This window comes from Gopherus evgoodei, chromosome 5 (assembly GCF_007399415.2).
Source record: "Gopherus evgoodei ecotype Sinaloan lineage chromosome 5, rGopEvg1_v1.p, whole genome shotgun sequence".
Lineage (NCBI taxonomy): Eukaryota > Metazoa > Chordata > Testudines > Testudinidae > Gopherus > Gopherus evgoodei.
In genome coordinates, this window is record NC_044326.1 from 87,694,477 (window position 1) to 87,717,496 (window position 23,020).

Sequence of the window (23,020 nt, forward strand, 5' to 3'; positions counted from 1 at the left end):
ATTTTTCCACATTATAAAGAATAATCACTGACATTGTTTTAGCAGCAGACATCGCTTTCATAATAATTGTTTTGACAAAACAGAGCAGAAAAAATGGTGGGAACTCTCCAAACGGAGCTATCTGGGGTTTTAGTAAAATCTAAAGTTGTTCTAATTAACTTCCAGATCTGAATGAATGTGATAATGAGTCGAGAGAGAATGTTGAGTACTTACCCCTGTTCCGGAGGGTATACAGCTTTACAACGCGCAAGCTTATTCTCGGTGGATGAACTTAAGGGGGTACATTACCTCAGAACCTTCCTCCACAAGGTATTTCTACCAAATATTATACATGCAGTGCCTGCAGTTACAAGTAGCGTGGGGAAGTCAATAACATTATGCAAGGGAGGAAAACCAAGAAATGTATTCTGCATACAAGCGTCTAGCAATGTACTAATTAAAAAGTGTTTGAACTAGAATATTTGGGCTAAAAAGAAGCACGTTAGCTCTTACCTAGACCCTCGGAGGTGCGTTTGTATACGTTTTAATTTTAGTTTAAACGTTTGAACTTTAAGTGGCGACACACACACACACACACATACACAGAGTACTTTTGAAACTTAGAAGTAACCACATTTGCTTCTTTTTTTTCTGTGTTACGGTGCCTTGGTACGTTTCTTAAAGGTGCTGTGAAAGTTGGCTGTCGAAACTCCCTGGACCAAATGGAGAGCCAGTGATTGTCATGCAAGAAGGTTTGTTACTCTAAGTGCTGGCCGCTAATGTCTATTTGCAACATGTCCTGCGTGCATAGAGTAAATAAGCAATTTCACTTTAAAGAACATGTACAAAAAAAACCCCGAACTCATGACACGTTTGTTTCGTAATTTGTGTCATTTGCATATAAGGCAAAAGGCAGTGACGTAATGGTTTTCATTAATTAGGTGGAACAGTTCTATTTTTAGAAGTTTTATTTGCAAATTCTAAAGTCTAAGGCACCTTAATGTGTCCCTGTAGCTCTAAACTAGCCAGGTACATTCACCGTCCAGCACTTAGGATCTGATACTGAATCCACTGAAGTCAGCGTCAAAACTCCCTTTGGTTTCAGTGCTGCAGTATAGAGTCCGTAGTCACTTACTTACCTCCTTTGGCACTTCTCGGCTGATTGAGACAAGCTGGATTTAGCTCCTGTTCAAGAACATAAGGAAAAAAGAAATAAATTCTGCCTCGTTTTCTGGTATCAGGAACCACAAATGAGAGAGAGGTTCCCTGGTTGCTGCATTTCTCTGCTGTGTTGTGATTTCGATCAAGCCAGATGCTTAGCTTGCTTTACAGAAGTCCTTCTAAAGCCTTTTGTCAGCGTTGTACAGGGTTTAATACTCGCACATAGCACTCTCTGCATTCACACGTCTTCAGTTCCCTGGGATTATAAATGCTTGAAGAGCTTGGTTCAGTCATGTGGTGCCAAAATAAGGAGACTAATGTGTGATAAGACAAGCCAGAGTGAAGTCATATGCCAATGGTTAGGTAAAGTTGATTGTGCTATGCTAGGTCTAACTTTCAACTTGCACCTTCATAAATATATTTCTTGGGATTGTGGCAACTAAAATTCCAAATAACTGAGTTAAGATTTATAAAGAGCTCCTTTTCAGCTCCAAGACAAGTTACTATTTGATAACTTTTTTAAAATCTGGTAAATGGATTTTCTTAATTATCTTTTCTAGATAGATAGATGATGTAGAGTCGCATTCCAAGTGTGTGATTTTAAGTCTATTGTTATTTAAATCAAAAGCAGAATAACACATATGTGGAATATGTTTCATATTATTGTTTGAGGTTGACGTTGTCCTTTAGCTACCCACAGAAACGGTTTTAAAACTAAAACTAGGCGGTGAGGAAATATGTGCCACTAGTCACAATGTACTATTTTAATGTATTTCTATTACATGCTATTTTAATGTAACTATAACGTTAAAAGTATTTTCCAATTGCATTCATTCTTCATCAGCTTATTATTTCTATATTCGGTCCAGTGAAATAAAATAAAGAGAACGATGCAAGGAAAAGACATACAATATAAAATGCAATATTATAATAACTTTAGGAAATCGGTGTATATCAGATCCAACGTTAATTAAACAGATTTCATCCCAGAACGTTTCCCCATGGTATCTAAGCGAGTGTGGATCGGGATTTGTTTAAAGAAACATTCCCTCAGCATTCAACTCCACGAGGAGAGATAATAAGGTATGACTGCAAAAGGACACTTTCTCTACAACAGGTCACAGCTAAAGTAATGGATCTAGCCCCCAGAAAATAACAGAATTGCAGAGGGTGTTCAGGAAACGTTAATTACTCAAACACATTAATATCATACAGGATCTGCAGTCCTTCCTCAGACAAAACTCCCATTGAAGTAAGTGGGCGATCTGACCGATGGTACATTTTTATGCCTTAAGGGCTTTTTGCTGCATAATTGAAGTCAGTGGAAAGAGTACCATTGTCTTTAATGGTGCTGGATCAGTCTACTCTACGTGACTCCCGCTCTGCACCTGCCTACGCAGTGCCTGGGACTTTCGTGCATAATTTCAAACCTGCCTAAATGAAATGAAAACTTCCGCTACTGCTTTGCAAAAGCTAGATGCGCATTGGTGGCTCATGAAAGCAACCAGTCAGGTTAAAAAGCGTACTGCTACCTTCCCCCTCCACGTTTTTGAACAGGATGAATTAAATTTGTAGAAAGTGAAACCGAAAAGGGAAACGAGCTGTTCATTTGTATCTATCTGCTGTTCTTATCTTCAAAAGCAAAACACTTTACCTTTCCTGTGCACGCTCAGGGCAGTTTTCTCTTCTGCAAATATTGCTGGTGTTGCATCCACAGACTGGAAAGTCACAGAGTTAGAATTAAAGAAGGTTATATGCCTGGGTAGTTTCACATGACTGTGATAATTGTATGAGAATCTGCTGGAGAGGACTTAAAAGACGATACAAGATATAAGAAAGAGGCACATTTAAATGTCGCCAATCCTCCTCCCCTACAGAATGTTTTGTAAACTTTGCCACTCAAAACGTGCTTAATGTTGCTTGGGAAACGTCTAAGAGAGCAGAGAGCAGATTAACTCGCAGTCTTCTGCCCCTCTGCCCCCCCAGTCTGGAAGTCTCACTTTGCTTGGGATTTTTTAAGAATAATTTATGGGTTCAGTTCTCAAGAGCATTTCCTTGGAGCAAATGGTGGAACCATATCAGAATTTAAATAGACACGATTATTAAAATACCATGGACTAAAATAGCCCCTAATTTCTTGATGACTGATTTTCACAGTGTCTCTAGGAAGAAATTGTTTTAAAGGCTAAACCGATAGCAATGTAGTTAGCCAGCATAGACTTTTTTTGGTGCGGCTCTGTCTGATTTATGTACCAGTTCTGTGGGCTGCGATTTTTCAGCAGTGGGTAGTTTCTTGTTTGTTAGGGGAATTTGCTGAGATTAATGTCCCTGCGCATAGCAAAGGGTTGAGACTCTCCTGTTCTTTTCCCCACGTCTCAGATATTGTATTTGTGTCCAATCTACAGCCGTTTGTTCTGGCTCTTTCTGCCATGAATACGCGTCTGATCAAGAACACAAACAGAACTGACAATCTGTACTCACCTAAAGCTCGGGGGGTATTTGAAAATGAAGTTCTACCGCAAGCAGAGCGTTTGCCTTTGCTTTCACATCCCAGACTCATCGATTTGTTTCTGAGAAACGCTGCGCAGTCTTATAACAGCTACAACCAATTAATATTGCATTAACCCTATTTAAAAAAAAACCAAAAACACAAGAATACTGCGCCCTATCAAAGCCATCTATTATTAACGCAAATGTAATTGGAGACCTGAGCTAGATGCGTGTGTTATGGAGCAATGGAGGAAAACACAACCGTGACAGTATTCCAGAAAGGCAGGGGAGCCGAGGGTGTCTAATATTTAATTTCAGGTCTGTGGTTTTCTAATTCGAGATTAAAAGCAGTCACGTCTTTGAAGCCAGACACTTGGTGTAAATGTACAGTTAAAATATTCTATTCCATAGTCCCCAGACAGAGCTCTGCTAGTCCCAGGCTTCATTAAATTTTAATTATCATCCCAGACTGGAGTAAGGAAAGAGGGAAAAGACTGTCCATCTAATTGCAATTGATAAAAAAGAAGCCTGGATTTTTTTTTCCATGCACGAAGAACATTTTCTTTTATATGTGCAAACCTCATATAAGGAAGTATAAGCTTCTCTACATATACATTTGCTGTCTAGAAAGATCCCACTTGAATACAAAATGGAAAGGGATGGTAAATGGGACAAAAATGACATTCTCTCTCGGAGAGATCTGGCGAAAGATCAACAGAAGAGACAACGCGCCTCTAATTAAGATTCCACAGTTAAGAGATGAAAGCTTATTGTCTCAAAAACAAAGCACACTGATTCATTGAACCTTTCCCAGTCCGGCCAGCCCTTTTATTTTGCAATAGGAAGACAGAGGCTTTTTCTTGTACCTTTATTACGTTTGTTGGAGCTCAGATTTCTTGCTCACTGTCTCACTCCTCTTAATTTGTTATTAATCTGCACGCGTGGGACAGACACTTATTCTGAATTGGTCGAATTGCAGGATATTTTATTTGGGGCACCAGAAGCTTTCTATCTCCAGCCAGTAAAAGGTAAAAAAATAAAACCCACAGCCTTTGCTTTCTAAGCAGCTTCCTATTATCACATCTCCACTTAATTTTATTTCCATTCTCTACAAGTTAAATAGAAAGACTGGCTCACAAGGGAGCTGCCATGTGCCTACAGACTAGGGATGTCAAGCAGAGAGACTCACTGGGCAAAGTTAATTTCAATTCCCGAGGAGGATTTCACATTCCAGCTCGCTCTGACCCACAGTAATTAGCTGAGCTAACTAATGATTACTTACTTATTCCTTGTAATTATCTGGATTTAATAATTCGCTGTGTAATTTATTAATTCGCCCATAATAGCCTTTAAGTGAATGGCTCATTTAAGAAGGCAAAGCGGAAGTTCAGAGACTACTCGTAGTGCACAAGCCTATTTGACAAATACTGCCCTGGTGATTTTAATTATCCGATTCACTATTTCTGTGGAATAGGTAAGTGGCAGCGTGGATCTTTTTTGTTTATTTGTTTATGTATTTGGTAGCTGTTCTCTCTTCCCCTTTCTTTTTCCTCTTTTTTAAGCCACACGAGAAGCTCACAGAGTATTCTTTGGTTCCCCTCCTCTTCTAGAGACACAAACATTATTAACAAAGCAACTTCTAAGTCATCAATCCTTCCAACACACTAAAAAACATGAACTTAATTGGAGAAGCTGCAAAATGTTGCTCTATTTCACGCCAATTAAGTGAGGCGGAGGAAGACTTTAGCTTAGGCAAATAAGAGGATTGTTTTGTTTTATTTAGCAAAGAAATGTACATATCTCTGAATAGACGTTTAAAGGGGAGAAATCACGTTTTATAGTTTAATTCAAGTTGAAATTGTGCTACTAAAATGATAGTCGCTTTGCTTACACGTTGTAAACGCCGTTTGCAAGATTACTTTTATTCATTGCAATATTGCATCTGTTTAGCTCATCAAAATGCATTTTTCCTTCTTAGGGAATTCAGAATAACTACTTCACACCCTCAAATCGCCACAATTTTAAACCAGCCTCTTAGCGCAGTTTACTTTATTAAAAAAAAAAAAGGTTACCAAGCAAGAGAATTGCACTTTCAAGAGATTTATTTAAAAAAAATAGAACTAGCTAACAAAGAGATATGTATATGAAAGACTGTAACCGTAAGTATTGATAGAGCGAATCACCACTGTAGTTTGCACGTTAGATGACAATCATTTGCCCTCCCCTCCTCCTCCTCCTCCTCCCCCTCAGTCCCCCGGTCGTTTTTGATCACTGGGATGTGGAACCGAAAAACATGAAACGTTATCACTGGAAAGACTCACAACAGTAGCGACTACTCCGTGACTCTTTAATCTAAAGAAAAGTGAGGAAGTGACGGAAGTAAGGTCTGAAACCTGCGATTCCTCTCTTTCGCCGTCTCTGCAGTATATACATAGATATAAAATATCAACCTGTGTAACCTGAGTTCCTTCAGTTGTGTGGCTTGGCAAACATTTCAGAAACTGTGTCATGCGATAACGATTGATTTGATTGATACATCAGTGACATACAGTAATATCTGGTCATCAGTTATCACTCTCGGCGTGTTCAGGGTATTTTTAAAGCAAAATATCTATGTAATCACCGAAAAGAATAATTAATATGTAACAATAATTTGTAGATTACATACTTTTTTCCTGTTTGGCGTTGGATTTCTCCGTCTCTTATGAATGCCAAAGGATCTGTTAGTAGTCAAATTACTTTTTGTTTGTTTTATTTTTCTAGTTAACAGATAAACATTGCGTCAAGTGGAAACAATAGGCTATTAAACAGATCTTTAAAATATATTGGTACCACTTTCAAAGTTATCTTTAAAGCATCTGTTTATCTAGTCTATCTATCATCATGATTTTAAATCATAAAATCCTCACAGAACAGAACGCAAAAAGATTTACTAGCGGGCTGGAAAAGAAAAGGCAAATTCTGAAGGGAAAATGTTGCTATTGTAACTTACTGGAGTGAGTTTAACAATAAGTGCTATTAACCCTTGACTATATCAATTCCCAGTGCAGCTCTCTATCCTAATCGATACTCTGCCATATCTGTAAAGCGGGAACAATTATTTTTATTCAAAAGATTAATTGGTTTTCTTGTTATACTTAGCTGCCTCCTCTGACTGCATGTTCTGTACTTTTAAAAAATGTTATTTGTAAGAAGATTTCACATGGCGATTCCCATAATCCCCCTCCCCTCCCCATTAACTATATGGAAGGATTTGTCTAGAGTGAAGTAATATTTTAATTTGCTGAGTCCTAAAGCAAGAAGCTTCCCCTCCCACCAGTCCATCTCTCTCTCTCTCTTTCTCTCTCTCTGCAGCAGGGCTTCTCGGATGCCTGGGCTGGAGGAAGCAGCCACTGGCAAGGTTGGAGGGCCGGACAGAACCAATCTGTCCTTGGTGCTGAAAGCAAAGCCGGCGTGAGGCAGAAGCAGTGCCACCATAACATAAAGGTGAGTGGGGAAGAGAGAGGGTTTGTATTTCAGCGCTCTCCGCTTTTACACTAAGATCTTTTATGTACAAACTTCCCCCCACACACACACACACCCATACAGGGAATAATGGCATGGCACTGGCGAGGAGACTTTCTTTGACCATCGCTGTTGGTTTGGTGCGTCTTTTTCCAGTTTTAGCAAAATAACAGCCCATAATCCCCATTCCCTACATTTGAAACACGAAATGTCATGGTTATAGCCCCATCATCACCATTTATTCAAATTACTCTACATCAAAGAGTGCAACTCCATGGGCAATCATGTTGTCAATCCCTACCTCTGTCTGACACATGAAGAATAGGCATGATACAGACCTTTCCAACACATGAAGAATAGGCATGATACAGACCTTTCCAAGGGCTAAATTAGTTCTCTGTAGCACAAGACAGCCTCGTTCTGGAGGGTATTTAAATATCATCTTCGGAATTATCTTTTCATCACGTCACCTTTTAATTTGTCCTGCTAAACAACAAACGCTCTTGATCCAGGGCAATCCGTGGCGGCCTCTCAGATGGGGAAAGGGCTGAACTACACCTAGATCCTATCCTTTCGCCCTGCTAGTCCCTCATGCATTTTACAATTCTTATGCACGTCTCCATGGCAGATGTCATAGGCATGAAGCTGAGCACACAAGGTTGCGTTTAAACGTATTTCACCATGCCAGTCCATACTATTAATTTTAAAGTATTTCTATTACTTCGTTGACTGCTCCTATTGCCTTTGTGACTTGTAATATCGATCTGTACTAGCCAATAAGCAAGTGGCATAATGGCGCCACATTTTAATCTTCTCCTCGGACTTCTTTGGTCCAGGATAAATGCCACCGGAAACGCCGGTCGGTAAGCAGGCAGACCCTTCCTCCTCCTCCTCCGTGTGTGTGTGTGTGTGTGTGTGTGTGTGTGTGTGTGTGTGTGTGTGTGTGTGTGTGTGTGTTGGGCACTGCGGCTCGGGCGCTGAGCTCCTGGGACCCAGCCTGCCCTCGTCACCACTCCCAGAGCCCAGCTAAGAAGACAGGCTAATTGAATAGCCATCTCCAGGCCTCCCCAGCTTCCTTTCCACCATCCTTGCTTAGTAAATTTTACTGTACAGTTAGCAAACTATTGATCTGGCTATAGCTGGCCACCCAGAAGCTCTGTGGAGCTGCCTGGGAAGGAACAGTCAGCACATCTTTGGCGACCAACGGTGTGTATAAAGGTGTGTGTTTTACCGTCTGACTGGGTAGGCAAACACAGGAACACAGTCGGCTCACGGGTAAACCCCTCCCGCCTCCAAAAAATCAGGTAATGAGTTCACTTTCCGTTTGATAAATACCAGATCAGACATATAAAGATAATCCAGCAACCACTGTGCCTGAAAGGAGGAGCTGGCAGGAGCTGTAAACCGTTAAAAAAAAAAAAACCAAAACAGTCTTCCCACTTCAACTTTAAGATATGAGATGGGGAAGCAATTTAAATTCAGTAGCAGACTTTTAATGAAAAATCAAACAGCAACAATACTTTCCCAATAAAACGTTAAAATCTTTTTAATGAAAGACAATTCAACAACATTTTTAAATAACTTAATACATTACTGTAATAAATAAACCTCCTACTAACAAAAACAACAAAACTGTATCATATACAGAACTTAAGACTTCAAGTAGTCTCAAATAGAACAGCAACACAGCGAAATCTGTAAGAATATATCTATGTGTGCATCAATTCGAATGAAATATTTACAATACATATAAGTACCACAGTTCAGGTACCTTTCATATTTCCTCAAAAGAATTGTACCAAATAATGTGAATTTACAAGAGTGCACTCTCTCTCTCTCTCTCTCTCTTTCTCCTCTCTAAATTAAATTAGGCATTTCTACAAACAAACCTCCAAAAAAGATTCTCTTCAATGTAAAAGTATTGCAATTAAAAGAAATAAAAAGCTCTCAGGTCTGAACACAGTTGTGATATAGCTTAAAAATCTAGAAGGACAAATATTGTGATGAAAACAAACCCTGAAACAACAAAACGCCACACTGTCACGTTTCAGCCACTTCTTTTCTCGCTTTAGAAGTGTGTGGTGGGGGCAATACGGGAATCCCCATTAAATATGTAACGCAGTAAACAAATACCTCGGACAGTGAATCAATCTACACAAATAATGTAGGGCATCTATTATAGAGTGCCAACGCCTTACAAATAAGAATACTGGCCAGAGAAATATTCTAGTTTCAAGCGACAATTTACAGATGGCCAAAAGGGATATTTTTATAAGAAGGAAAACGCTTAAGATAATAAATTCTACCAACACAAAGTATTTGATTTGCACTATCCATACCTTTTTTTTACTTTTATAAAGACTTAGATCAAAGAGGTGTAATTAATTAGAATGAGCACAAAATGAAGTTGCTGGAGAGATAAAATTAATAATTTACAAGGGGTTGTTTGGCAGTAATCTAATAATAGCTTTTAAAGATCAGTGAACACAGCAGGATCAGTTCTTTTCCTAAGCATAATAACGTCAGCGAAGGAAAGGATAATAACCACAGTAAAAATATATATATATATATTTATAATACGCAGTGTAAATGCAGAAAAACCTGCCATCTTTTTTTTTTAAATCAAAATACTTTTGAGATGTCTCTCTCGCGGTATAAGCCTCAACTCTAGATTAAAGTTTCAGTTTCGAGTCAATTTATTTTCTGAAAAATAGTTGCAAAGTGTACTTTTAAATTTGAACACGGGTGATGTCTTTAATAATAAAAACAAATCTTACTTGATACGTCTTCGGTCCTTTAAAAAGAATTTCTTATCTGCCTTCAAAAAGTTAGTCTCTGTTTTATACTATCATTCTAAACAAGCAGCGGTTCTCTCCAAGGGGAACTTTTCTAAATTTGACAATTTACTTCTTGTTTGACAGTCTCTGTGTGTTTCTCTTTCTCTGTCGGTCTTTCTGTCTGTCTCTCTGTGTTTGTCTCTCTCTCTCACTGTAGAGAAATATCAAAGTGTGTCTTGTTGCCGATTTTTTTTTTTTAAAAAAAAAGCTCCCACAGACTAAATCCCAGCGGAATATTTCATTCGTTTCTGTTTCTGTCTCTGATTACAGAACCAGACCCGGACCACGTTCTTCTTGAGGTCCAGTTTCTCTGCGATGGCTGCTATTTTTTCCGAGGAAGGACGTGGCTGGATGGCAAAATAGGCTTCCAAGGACCTCTTCTCAGGTGCAGCGATAGAGGTGCGCTTTCTCTTCTTCTCTGCTCCGTTGAAGAGCTCTGGTTTGGTGAGCTTCTCCCGGTGAGATTTCTCTGCTTCTTCTAGCCAGGCTTGCAAGATGGGTTTGAGGGCGATCATGTTATTGTGGGACAAGGTAAGGGACTCAAACCTGCAGATGGTGCTTTGGCTCAGTGAGCCTACCCCTGGGATCTTCAGGTTGGCCAGGGCAGATCCCACATCTGCCTGGGTTACTCCGAGCTTGATCCTCCTCTGCTTGAACCTCTCTGCAAAAGCTTCTAAATCCCGGGGATCTGCGTCCACGTCGCTCATGCATCCCATGTGAGAAGGAAGCCCGTGGGCATGGGCCATGCTTAGAGCTGCCTGGTGCATAGGGTTCATACTGGCCATGTGAGGCGCATGGGCTGGCGTGGAGACCACCGAGCCGTCGGGTCCGGTCATGGCCCCCAGCGCCAGCCCTGGAGTAATGTGGTCTAAAAGCTCCCCTTCCAAAGCCTGGTGAGGCTGGTGATGGTGGTGATGGTGATGGTGGTGGTGGTGGTGAGTGCCGGACAGGGCCGACGGGTGGGAAATGGGCACCGACGAGGAGGAGGCAGCAGAGGTGCAAGGGATGGTGTTCATGGTGTGGTAAGTAGCGTCCGGCTTAAAGGGGCTGTGATGAGGCGGGTGATGATGGTGGCTCTTGGTCTGGGAAACTATATCCACCGCGGCCAGGGCTTCAGCGCGGGCCAGCAAACTCTCATCCAGACCGCCGAATATATTGCTCTGCAATTGCAAATAGAAGGCACACATTACTGTCAACAGGGGATCGCCCTCCCTCCGCATCCGCACGCCTCTGGGCCATTAACACATCCCCAGCATGGCAAAAGAGAGAGCGAGAGAGACACACGCACAACACAAGGCACATGCAACATCCCAGGTGATAAAAATTAATATGAAAGGCAAGCGCCGCTGCATGCAAAAGGCCGGAGAGAGCGGGGGGGGGGGTGCTGGGTGATTTGCTGGACAGACATGAAAGAAACAGCGTGCAGATCAAGGGGGCCGTGGGCATGTGCCTTAAAGCGGGGGTGCTGCAGGACGTGCCTACCGGGGGGGTTGGGAGGCAGGCTCGCCTCATCGCCTCCGAGCTGCTGCTGGTGCTGGTGCTGCTCCTGCCGGCCCCGCTGCTGGTGCTGCTGGGGGAGCTGGCCGAGGGGGCGGCGGCGGCGGAGGTGCAGGGGGAGGCGGTGTGCAGCGCCGAGTACTTGGGCTCGTGCAGGCTGCCGCTGCCGTGGGGCATGCTGAAGGGCTGCTTGCTGTTCAGAGACATCATCATCATCCTCGCCGGCTGTAGGGGGCCCGCCCAGCCCCGAGATGGAAGGTGGCGCGGGGACGCGAGGGGCTTTTCTCGCTCTCCTCCCTCAGCCCCCGGTGCAGCCTCCGCCGCCTCCTCTCCGGCTGCAGCCGGTCCGCAGACTGCCCCTCCAGCCGCCTGGCTGCTCCGCCCTGCCCCTGCCTAACTCCCTGCTCCGCTTCCCGCCGGGGCGCCGGGTCCCTCTCTGCCTCCCTCCCCGCCTGCCTGGCTCGCCCCCGCCCAGCCCTCCCAGCGCCTCTCGCCGGCTCCCGGCTCCGCTCCCCGGGAGTCCCCCTTCCTGCCCTCCCGCCAGCCCACCCCGCGGGAAACTCCCTGCTGCAGCCCCCCGGCTCGGCCCCTTCTCCGGGCCGCCGAGCCGCAAACCAGCCCCAAGCGGAGCGTGTCCCTCTCTCCTCCCTAGTCTGCGCCTGGCCCTCGCCCGGCTCCGAGCCCCCTTCCCCGGGCGGCTGGAGGAGGCGGGAGTCCGGCGCCCTATTGTTCTGGTGCTGCCTCTGCTCCGGCTGCCGCGCACCTTGGCCCGGCAGGTGCCTTGTGCGGAAGAGACATCACTGGAACTGGGGTGGGAGGCTTTCTCTCTCCCTCTGTTTCTCGCCGCTCTTCGCCCATTGGATGGAGGCGAGACCGGGGCGAGGTGGACGCATGCGTCCTGCGAGTATGTGGGGGGAAATATTTAAGGGGTGGGGGGAGGTTGGTAATCCCGGGAGCGGGGAGGGGAGGGTGAGCGAAAAGGTATGGGGGGGGCGGGTAAGGATGGAGAGACAGCGCGCGTAGGGGCGTGTATATGGCTGTGCGTTTGTGGGATGTGTATATGGCGCGCGAGAGAGTATCCGGGTGTGAGGTGGGGGGGCTGTATCTGAGTATGGGTAAGTACAGAGTGTGGGGGGGTGAATGGAGTGTCTGCACAGACAGTGTGTGTTTGTGTGTGGTGTCTGAATGGGATGTATGTACGGAGTGTGTATTCGTGTACATGGGGCGTGTGAGTGTGTGGGGGAAGAGCTGTGGGGTGTTGGGGTACCGTCTGTAGGGGGGAAGCTATGTGGAGATTCCTGATATAGGGGATCTGGGTGTGAGGGTACCTGCTATGGGGGGGCGCTGTGTGTGGGAATACTTGTGGGTGGATGGAAGGGCTGTGGGGGTACCTGCTATAGGTGGGGGAAGTGTGTGGGGGTACCTGAAGTGAGGGGCTGTGCGGAGGGTACCTGATGTAAGGGAGGATCTGTGTGTGAGGGTACCTGCTATAAGTGAGGGAAGTGTGTGGGGGGTACCTGATGTGGAGGGTACCTGATGTGGGGGGGGGGCTGTGTGGAGGGTACCTGATGTGGGGGGGCTGTGTGTGGAGTACCTGATGGGGGGGCTGTGTGTGATGGTTACCTGCTATAGGTGGGGGAAGTGTGTGGGGGTACCTGATGTGGGGGGGAGCTGTGTGGAGCGTACCTGATGTGGGGGGGGGGAAAGCTGTGTGATGGGATACTTGTTGTGGATGGAAGGGCTGTGGGGGTACCTGCTATAGGTGGGGGAGCTGTGGGGAGGATACCTGAAGTGAGGGGCTGTGCGGAGGGTACCTGATGTAAGGGAGGATCTGTGTGTGAGGGTACCTGCTATAGGTGGGGGAAGTGTGTGGGGGTACCTGATGTGGGGGGGAGCTGTGTGGAGCGTACCTGATGTGGGGGGGGGAAAGCTGTGTGATGGGATACTTGTTGTGGATGGAAGGGCTGTGGGGGTACCTGCTATAGGTGGGGGAGCTGTGGGGAGGTTACCTGAAGTGAGGGGCTGTGCGGAGGGTACCTGATGTAAGGGAGGATCTGTGTGTGAGGGTACCTGCTATAGGTGGGGGAAGTGTGTGTGGGGTACCTGCTGTGGGGGGGAGCTGTGTGGAGCGTACCTGATGTGGGGGGGGGAAAGCTGTGTGATGGGATACTTGTTGTGGATGGAAGGGCTGTGGGGGTACCTGCTATAGGTGGGGGAGATGTGGGGAGGATACCTGATGTGAGGGGCTGTGCGGAGGGTACCTGATGTGAGGGAGGATCTGTGTGTGAGGGTACCTGCTATAGGTGGGGGAAGTGTGTGTGGGGTACCTGCTGTGGGGGGGCTGTGTGTGGGGTACCTGATGGGGGGCTGTGTGTGATGGTTACCTGCTATAGGTGGGGGTACCTGATGTGGGGGGGGCTGTGTGTGAGGGTACCTGCTATAGGTGGAGGAAGTGTGGGTCAGGATATCTGGTGTGGGTGAGGATACTTGTTGTGGGTGTGGAAGGTGTGTAGGGAGTGTTCCCCTCTCTGGTGTGGATCCATCTGAAAACCTTTCCGTTCCAATTATTCTTCTTCATTAGCCACAATGAAGGAGGGAGGGGTGCCCAGAGAGCCTGCAGTGCGCAGATGCAGTAGGAGGACACCCCCACCCCCAGCCAGACAGGCTGGCACAAGCTCCACTTATCTTCATTTCCACCGCCGCTTGTTCCTATTTTTATCCAGTCACGCAGGCACTTTGGCAGCACTTTGTGCCCAGCCGCTTCTCTCTGAAGCGGACACACTTTTATTCCCTGCAAACAAGGTGCTGCCTCCTCCCCCGCTGCGCTCCTCAGACCTTTGTCTGTAGCACTTCCACCGTCTCTTTAGCTTTAGCCGAGCGCGCTGGGCGACCTGAGAGGATGCAGGAACCGGTGTTGGGGGGGAGCTGGGGTTGGAGGGAGAGGTGCTGGAGCTGGTTCCAGAGAATCAGGGAGCTGGTGCATGGGAGCCTGGTGTTGGAGGAAGCCGGTGCAAGGGGGAGCTGGTGCCAGAGCATGGGGGAGCATTGAAGAGCTGGGGATGGTGGTGTTGGAGGTAGCAGGTGCTGGAGCTGGTATTGGAGGGAGCGGGAGCAGGAGCCAAAGCGGATAGAGCATGTGGCGAGCTGGTGCGGGAGTTCCCACCCTGCTTTCCCATATGTTGTTGCAGCCCTTTATCATGAGGCTCCCTCCATAAGGGCCCCATGCTGCTCCCTCTGGAGACACCAGGACTTTTAGGACTGATATCACATTGGAGCAGGATCTGGCCCTACATTTCCAAAACAAGCAGTGAGGAGCATCTCATCCCTCAGTCTGCACCTTCCCTCTGCTGCCCGACTCCTCCAGATACCACCAGGAGACATTGGGTACTTCCCATTGTATCAAACTGGGCTTTGGGATTAAAAACCACCCACCTACTCATCTGTACTGCCAACTTCATGTTTACCTCCCTTTTAAAATAAATAAAAAGTCCCTTTTATTTATTGTGGACGGGTTTATTTCAATGCATTTTTGTTTGCACCAGGAGATTCAAATAAGTGCTTAGGTGTTTAATTTCTCACCTAAACAGTAGACTTGGTAATTTTAAAGGAAATAAAAAAATTACACTGTATCAGCTCTCACTGTCGCCAGCTCAGAGAAATGAAATAAATCAAAGTTAAAAGCTTGAGTATCATTTAATTATGGCGCGAATAGCGCTTGGAAAGAAGTAGAACAACATCTCTAAACAAATTATAGCCGGGCCAGGAAGGAATTATTAGATTGAAATTTCATTTAGGCTCGGGAGACACAGCGCTTCAATATGTAATCTGTTATGCCTCATCTGATTTGTATGCTTAATTCAGCTTGACGAATTTATTAGTTTTCATAATAGTAAAAAAATTGAGCAGCACTATGGGCTAATGCATTGTGTGTACTATAAATTGTATGTCACCGTTGAAAGGCTGAAGTCTATAGAAATCTTTTATTAATGACAACATAGGAAGGAGAATTTTCTTGCAAGCCTTTAAGGAGTTCATGCCAAACCTCAGTGCTTAGTGTCTCAGCAGGCTATTAACATATCGTCATACTAATTAGGCTACTTCATGAGTGATATAATTTCAAACTTTAAATTATGTTCTAATTAACAAGGGTTGCCCAATTTGCTTAATCTTCAAAAGGCTTTCGGTTTGTCTAATTAGTCGAAACTATTGAGCATCTCAAATGCCTAATAAAATCCATAGATAATATTTTTGTACTTTCATTGTGTAGTGTGTAAAGTTTACAAGAAAGAACTGAAGGCCAGTGACGGGAAATAGGTGGCAAAAACGTCCATTTACATTTGATTTCGCCATCCTTGAGTTACAGCTTCAAACTCCCAAACAATAATCACATATTACATCTTATTTTGGCTTTGCTCTGAGTGTTAAGAGGGAAACAAAATCAAGGGCAAATATCTTACTTCCCAAAATGCTTAGATTTAAAGTAAGAAGTAATCCAACATTACCAGAGCAAGGACTTTAATTCAACACGCTTAACTGAACTTTGATCCTAACAATCTTTTAAAAACATAAATTTAACCTCCCTGCTTTCAGTTTAATTACGTGAAATAGTTGTTTTAATGTAGGCTGTCACATGGGAGAATTGAGGATGCATATCGTTAATATGAATTAATTTTGATTTTAATAGCAACTGACAACTGATCTCCAAATGCTAACACTTATCACCACTTCATATGGTAAGTATGGTATTCTAATATATCCATGAAATAAAGAGAACACTGGTGAAACAACTAAGGAAACTTTGTTTGGCGCTATATTGATTGATCAAAATTATTTAAACCCATCAGTCTCCGAGGCGGGCCGAAAAGATATCACTACATTTATGTTTTTAATTTAGAGTAATCTTCAGCTTTCACTTATTTACAGGCAACACTTTTCTCTATAACGATGTATTTATCAAGTTGTCATTAAATGTGTTTATCTTTGTATACTAATTGCCACGTATGCTGCAGTCTTTACTACGTCATCGGAAAACAGTTATGCTTTTATTTTTTTTAATTAATTAAATTAAAAATATATCAGGTTGTACAATTCCAAATTCTTCCATTACATCTCCAGTAGGACAACCGAAAAGCAGTGCATAGAGCTGACACTCATGTTAACAAAATGCAACCCTTCCCTGCAGTTTGCAATCTCCTGCTAATTACAGAAGTGTCCAGAATACCAAAATATGCAGAAGTGGAAGGATATCAGTTAATATTCACTCTCTTTCTTCTGAACTGGTGTCACTGTCTTGAACAATAGCTCTGAAGCAAGGATACCAGTACCTCTAGAAAGGGGAAATAACAGAAAGTTTAGTGGGAACGCTGGAGGCGAGTGTTAGAGTCTAACTGGGCGAGCATCCCTAACCTACCTGCAATTACTGCAATATTAACTAAAATTAACTATTAGATTAATAATTAATAAAAATGACAATGACCTCAATAAGCGTACAACAAATTCATAAACTCACAAAAGAAGTGGATGGCATGGGGCCAAACCAAAGGCCTGGTCACCCTAGGTGATCCTGGACATGCCGGACTCTTTGTCTGACTATAAATTCTGCAGCTGTCCTCAGCCAGATGCAGACATATAAAATGTAGCCGTTTCAAGTAATGACAAAGCTGTTGGTGAAAGTGCAAGATTGCACTCGCAAGCCTTCAAATGCCATTCGTCTTTCAGCAGGCTTTGCACACAAATGGACTGCCTAAATAAAATTAGAGTCCCCTTTCATATCCTGACCCACGCAGACATCTGGGGAGAAATCTCTGTCGCCTCTCATGGATCCATGTTCTGATTTATGATTAAAATTTAAAGCAATGCATTCATATTTTACTGACCCTAATGCGTTGTATGAATTTTTAATCCATTAAGATGCAGTATATACTTTAAGGAAACTCTGCTCTTGTTTTGAGCACAGAACAGAGTTGGCTATAACTACGGTATTTATTTATTGAAAATGCAGCTGTTCGCTCTGCTTTATAGTAACGTTCACACTTTTTTGTTTTTACTCTTCAATTTTATTTTTAATTCTTTTCGTATGGAGACAAGCTCAGTGCTCACACCTTGCTAACCAATACGGTCTAAGGTGATCTGGTAAAATAAACACATTGGTTCCGTTCCCTGAATGCTGAGCGATAAGAGGAGTGCTCTGGTATAATTTCAAAGGGACGACAGTTCACATGGAAGCGAGTAAGAAAAACTAAGAATGGCAAAAACTTTCTTCAGGACCCTGGACAGAGCAGATCGGTTGACGCACTTTTCTTCTCTGCTAACCTGGAAAGAAGAAAATAAACGCAAGACCCTTCAGCACAGATGGAATAGCCTCACACAGTGAAGAGCAATCAATGAAGGCTTCTGCAAGATACCTCAGGCAAATGCTGTGTCCAGTTCATGCTGAGGTCAGAATATGCTCCCAAGCTGTTGTCAGGGAAGGAGATTCTCCCAGATCGATTTATTCCCATTGTAGGTTCCATGGGGCAGATATTCGGACCCAGCGCCTACAAACAGCATATAGTTTGTTGAAAATTTAAATAAACATAAATTATTTCTGTATAGTCCATTTACCTTATTTGCATAAAATACAGGAATAATTGTATAACAGTCACAGAGGCCATTTATATATAGGAACACGATTAAAGAAACAATTCCCTGCCCGGTTTTGGGATGACTCATTGGATGCTCACTTACACGGGCGTATATCAGCGAAGTTACACCTCTGTAAAACCGGAGCGAGAGGAAAGGAGGCTCATGAATTGTATTCCCTGATCCTTGGAGTATGTCTCTAATGCTAAACATCAAACGGCAACCCTTTGGCCTTCTGCTTATGTATTCAGACACAAGCTGCCCCTCAGTAGTGTCTGGGGTTAATATAACCTGAAAACACTGCAGCTTGCAAGCCATTTCAGTGAACCTGTCTAGTCCTAATTAACAGCGAAGATCTGGCCCTGTGAGAATGTGGTGATGCTGTGGGTACGTGGCGAAGCTTTCCCCTGTGCTGTACAGGGATAGGCAGCATCCTTTCCTCTTCTGGGAAGGGCGTGAGGCTCTCCGCAGCCCTTAAGAAAGGAATGAATCTCTCCGCGCTACGCGCTGGGCTGCGGGGGAGAAAAGGGTTCTAATAAAACACCAAAGCCCCTCCTCCACGTTGTGTCTGTTCCAGTGTCTGTTCCCCTGCAGAGGTAGGGTGATTCTGCCTTTATAACTCTCTCACGCGCCCAGGGGTCTGTATTAAGGGCTGGAGTTCAACCCCGCTCAACCATACGATCTGTCTTCCTGCAAGCAGGAGAAGAAGGTGGCTCCTGCGTGTGTCAGACTAGTCTGGTCTCCCGCTGGCACCTCTGGGCGGTGATGCCCTGGCAAGGCTCAGCCTTGGCCCCGCAGAACTGACATTTCACAATGGGCAAGCGCCCCTTCGGGTTCCCCCTCCCCAGCATTTCACCAACGCCCCCGAAAGCGAATCTATCCTGAAAGGGATTTGGCGATTTATACTTCGGGACGAAACTCTCGTTTCAGTGTCCTTAAAATGAGCCCCAGAGAGTGACGTTCAGTCCGCCAGCCCTGCTCTCCTACCTCTCCCGCACTGGACTTCATGAGGTCTCCCTCTCTCTAAGCCCCCGGCAGCGGTTGTTTGGCAGCCAACTCCTGACATCCCCAGAGCCGGCGTGTTTACCCTTTTTGAAAGTTAAGTCAAGTCACGAAATCAAACTTAACGCACAGAACAATCAATGGAGACTTTTGCAATCTATGGCGCCTTGTACTTCCTGGCGCTAAAATAAATGCAAGAAATCGAAACGTAATTACTTGAAAGAAATCCCTCTGCATAATTTATCCAGTCATTTTTAGTAGAGTTTGTACTGAATGCATGCATTTAACTCTGTACCTGTGTCTCCCCCCAACACACACACACACACACACACACACACACACACACACACACACACACACACACACACACACACACACACACACACGCAGTCCAGTAGTTCTATTTGCATTGCTGATTATTATACTGAGTCCTACTCTCTTTATTTGCAACTGTAATCTTTGTGAATCTGCTCTTGTTCTGCTCTCTTTTAAATGTGTGTGTGTATTTACCATTTTTGCATTTATTTGTAACCCTGTGTTGGCTGATTACACTTACTGAACACGGGGTCTAAGTACATGCCAGAATGGAATATTTCTCATGGAAATTTTGCACTATCAAAAAGTGGCATTCACCTGGTGATGGAAACATTGATTAAAAGAAGGGTGGCCCCCATACACACACACATTTTGCTTTTTGTTATATTTTGGTTCTCTTCGGAGAGGAGTAACTTTCTATACTGGAGTTGTTCAGTACAGTATCTAATGTGGTTAACGGTGCTTCTCAGTGGTAAGGATACTACAGGTGTTATGTACAGTATTTCTCCCTCTTCCCCCCCCCCCATGGTCTCTGTGTTAATTTTCTTAAAAGAGCACTGTGCAACGGTTTACTGATCAGAAGCACCTGGAAGGACAACTCCAGTCTCACAAACTTAATAGAAAGTGCCACCAAAGTAAGTAGCTGCTTTGTTAAACTTTTCACTAGTGTCTGATGATACCCAGGATGTCCTGCCACAGTCCTTTTATGATTAGGGTTTGTATAGCTGCAGTTGGTTTATTAATTGGAATTGCAAGAATGGCTCTCTAATTTATCATCCAGCTTGACAGATGAGGGTCTACACAACCAGATATCCTCTGAGTTCATTAGCATTGGGATGGTGGCTGTTCCAAACCAAACTTTATCATAGATATAACATAGCATAGAACTTTATCACAGAACTCAAAGTAATGTTATGAAGGAATGAAAAATACATTTGGAAGCTGCCTGGAAACTAAAGTACTTTTTGATTTAACTTACATTAACAGAAATGTAATGTAAAAGTGAAGGGATCTAACAAAATCATTAATAATTTAAAAATAATTACAGATAGCCTATCGTTACTATTCATAACCACTCAACACTTTAGACAAAGAAGCCTGAATATTCTTAGTGTGAAAAGCATGTGAGCTGACTGCTAATCAGAAATTAAGCAAGAACTGAATGTTGGCAGGTTTATACTGGCTTTACTCAATGTATGTTTCTTAGATTTTTATCAATACATATTGTGACAGATCCAGACCAGTGGGGTACAGGAGTCTGGTAGAAGGCAAATATACTGGTCACTGGATGAACAGTTTTCTGTTCCCCAAGTGACCAGAACAGGGGCTGCCCTAGAGCAATTAGGAACCTGCTAGAACCAATTAAGAAAGGCAAGCTAATCAAGACACCTGGAGCCAATTAAGAACTTTCTAGAATCAATTATGGCAGGCAGGCTAATCAGGACACCTTGTTTAAAAAGGACCTCCTATCAGTTAGTAGGAGTATCTGCAAGGAGCAGAGAGTGAGAAGGTGTGCTGCTGGAGGAGTGAAGAGTTCAAGTGTGATCAGGCTTCAGGAGGAAGATCCTGCACTGAGGATAAAGAAGGTGCTGGGGAAGCCACTGGGGAAGTAGCCCAGGGAGTTGTAGCTGTCATGCGGCTGATACAGGGAACATTGTAGACAGCTGCTATCCACAGAGCCCTGGGCTGGAACCCAGTGTAGAGGGTGGGCCTGGCTTGCCCCATCCCCCCCAAATTCCTGATTCAACACAAGAGGAGTTGACCTGGTCTGTGAGAAACATCAGAAGGGAAGGTCTAAATTGGAAAGGGATCTGGCCTGTTCCTGACCCACTAGGTGGGACACAAAGACTGTGGGGATTGTACTCAGTTTCCCCCATGCTGGCTAGTGATGAGGTTAGCTGAGTGGATGGCAGGTTTGAGCCACTAGCAAAAGTGGCCAAACTGAGAGCTGCCACGAATCTCTGAGGCAAGCAAATCTGCCAATGAGTGCAGGACCCACCAAGGCAGAGGAGGAACCTTGTCACAATATGTAGAATGTAAAGTCTCCAGATTTACTTCCCAGGGTGGAAGGTGGGAGCAAGTAGCTTGGGTGTTTGTCCCTGTGTGGAGGATGGATTCTGGTCTGTAGAGAGGAAGAAGAGAAGTTTCTATGGCTTACATTAGTCTTGCCTCAGCCTGCTTGATCTGTTATATTTTATATCTAATGTAGGCCCCAATCCTGCATGGGGAGCCATGCAGGCAGCCGCCTGCACTTCTGTTAAGTTCTGTTGATCTCAGTGCAGTTCTGGGCAGGCAAGGAACTATACCATTATCCTTGCAAGGTCTTTCCTTTCTGCATTGCTGTTTAGCTCTAGACAAACCAATACTTACTCTATTTTGTTTCTTTATTTAATGACTTTTCATACCAATCCATTCAATGGCTTCTCATACATTATCTGCTTTAACTTTTTTTAAAAATCTCTGTGTGAAGGTTTTTAAATTCACCCATTATTATTTTTGTTTCTATTGTATTGTTTTTATTTCTCACAGATCCTTAAAAGTAACAAAAGCTCACTTGTTTGGTTGTGTTTATGTTAGTAGTTATTTACAGAGATATCTGGTAACTAGACACTGTATGAAAGCAAATTTCGCTTCTATTTTTCAGAGATAAAGACAAGATTACAAAAGGAGACATTCTTTCCATCATTAATAGTAAGTTTGTCTGTGAAACATACATGAGCCTATACAAAAGGTAAGAAATTTGATCAGGCTTCAGGAGGAAGATCCTGTGCTGAGGATAAAGAAGGTGCTGGGGAAGGCCATGGGGAAGACCCATTTTATATAAAACAGGACATAGGGCAAGGGAGGAATGTCTATCTACTGCCTAAGAAAAAGAGTTTCTGGTCTTTCATGGATCATTTAACAAAAATATTAAAAATCAAAGTGTAGATCTTATTATGACTCTATTCCTGCTGGTTTTAAACATAAAGGGGCCTGATTCTTATCTTCCCTTCTTGCATATGTACCATCATAGATCATATTCCACACACATTTTATATAGTAAGCATGAAATTCCACTCAATTTGCTTATATAGATCTGTGCAAAGCAATAGAACATTGAGGGTGCATCTAATTAGTGGACATTTTCCACTCAGATTACACACACAGTATACCTATGCAATGTAAATATAACAAAGGGCAGGGCTTATGCACAAGAGATTTTTTTTTAACTATTATAGTTCAGAAAAATATAGACTTTTTTTTTCCACTGGATCATTCAAAAGCATGACTGTATCCTAGAGACTATATCACTGCCAAAGTTCACATATCTACCACCTTTTAGCTAGAGCTTTTCAAAAAGAGGTTGCAAAATTTTTTTTACAATAGTGAAAAAAATACAATTTTACTATCTTCAGTCTTGATATTGGCTGCACTGTTTTCCTACAAACTCCCCCAAAACAACATTCCCTGCTTGAGAACAACCTGCCAAATTTCAGCCAAAAAGGTAAAAGTTTGAGGAAGTTGTATACATTTGAAAAGGACCCTCTAGAATGAAAGCACTACACCTGTAATAATGCTTACTATCACAAATGGATTACTGCAGTTTTAACTACAATCCTACCAGGAAAGCCTGA

General features: G+C 43.7%; 1 protein-coding gene across 1 annotated transcript; it reads right to left on the reverse strand.

The window, feature by feature from the left end:
* Positions 1-9,800: 9,800 nt before the first annotated feature.
* Positions 9,801-11,684, reverse strand: POU4F2 (POU class 4 homeobox 2). The gene is made up of 2 exons (XM_030564025.1): positions 11,454-11,684; positions 9,801-11,131 (listed from the first exon to the last, which is right to left on the reverse strand). The coding sequence occupies exons 1-2, from the start codon at positions 11,682-11,684 to the stop codon at positions 10,190-10,192; spliced, it is 1,173 nt and encodes a 390-aa protein (XP_030419885.1). The 3' UTR covers positions 9,801-10,189.
* Between the last annotated feature and the right edge of the window lie 11,336 nt (positions 11,685-23,020).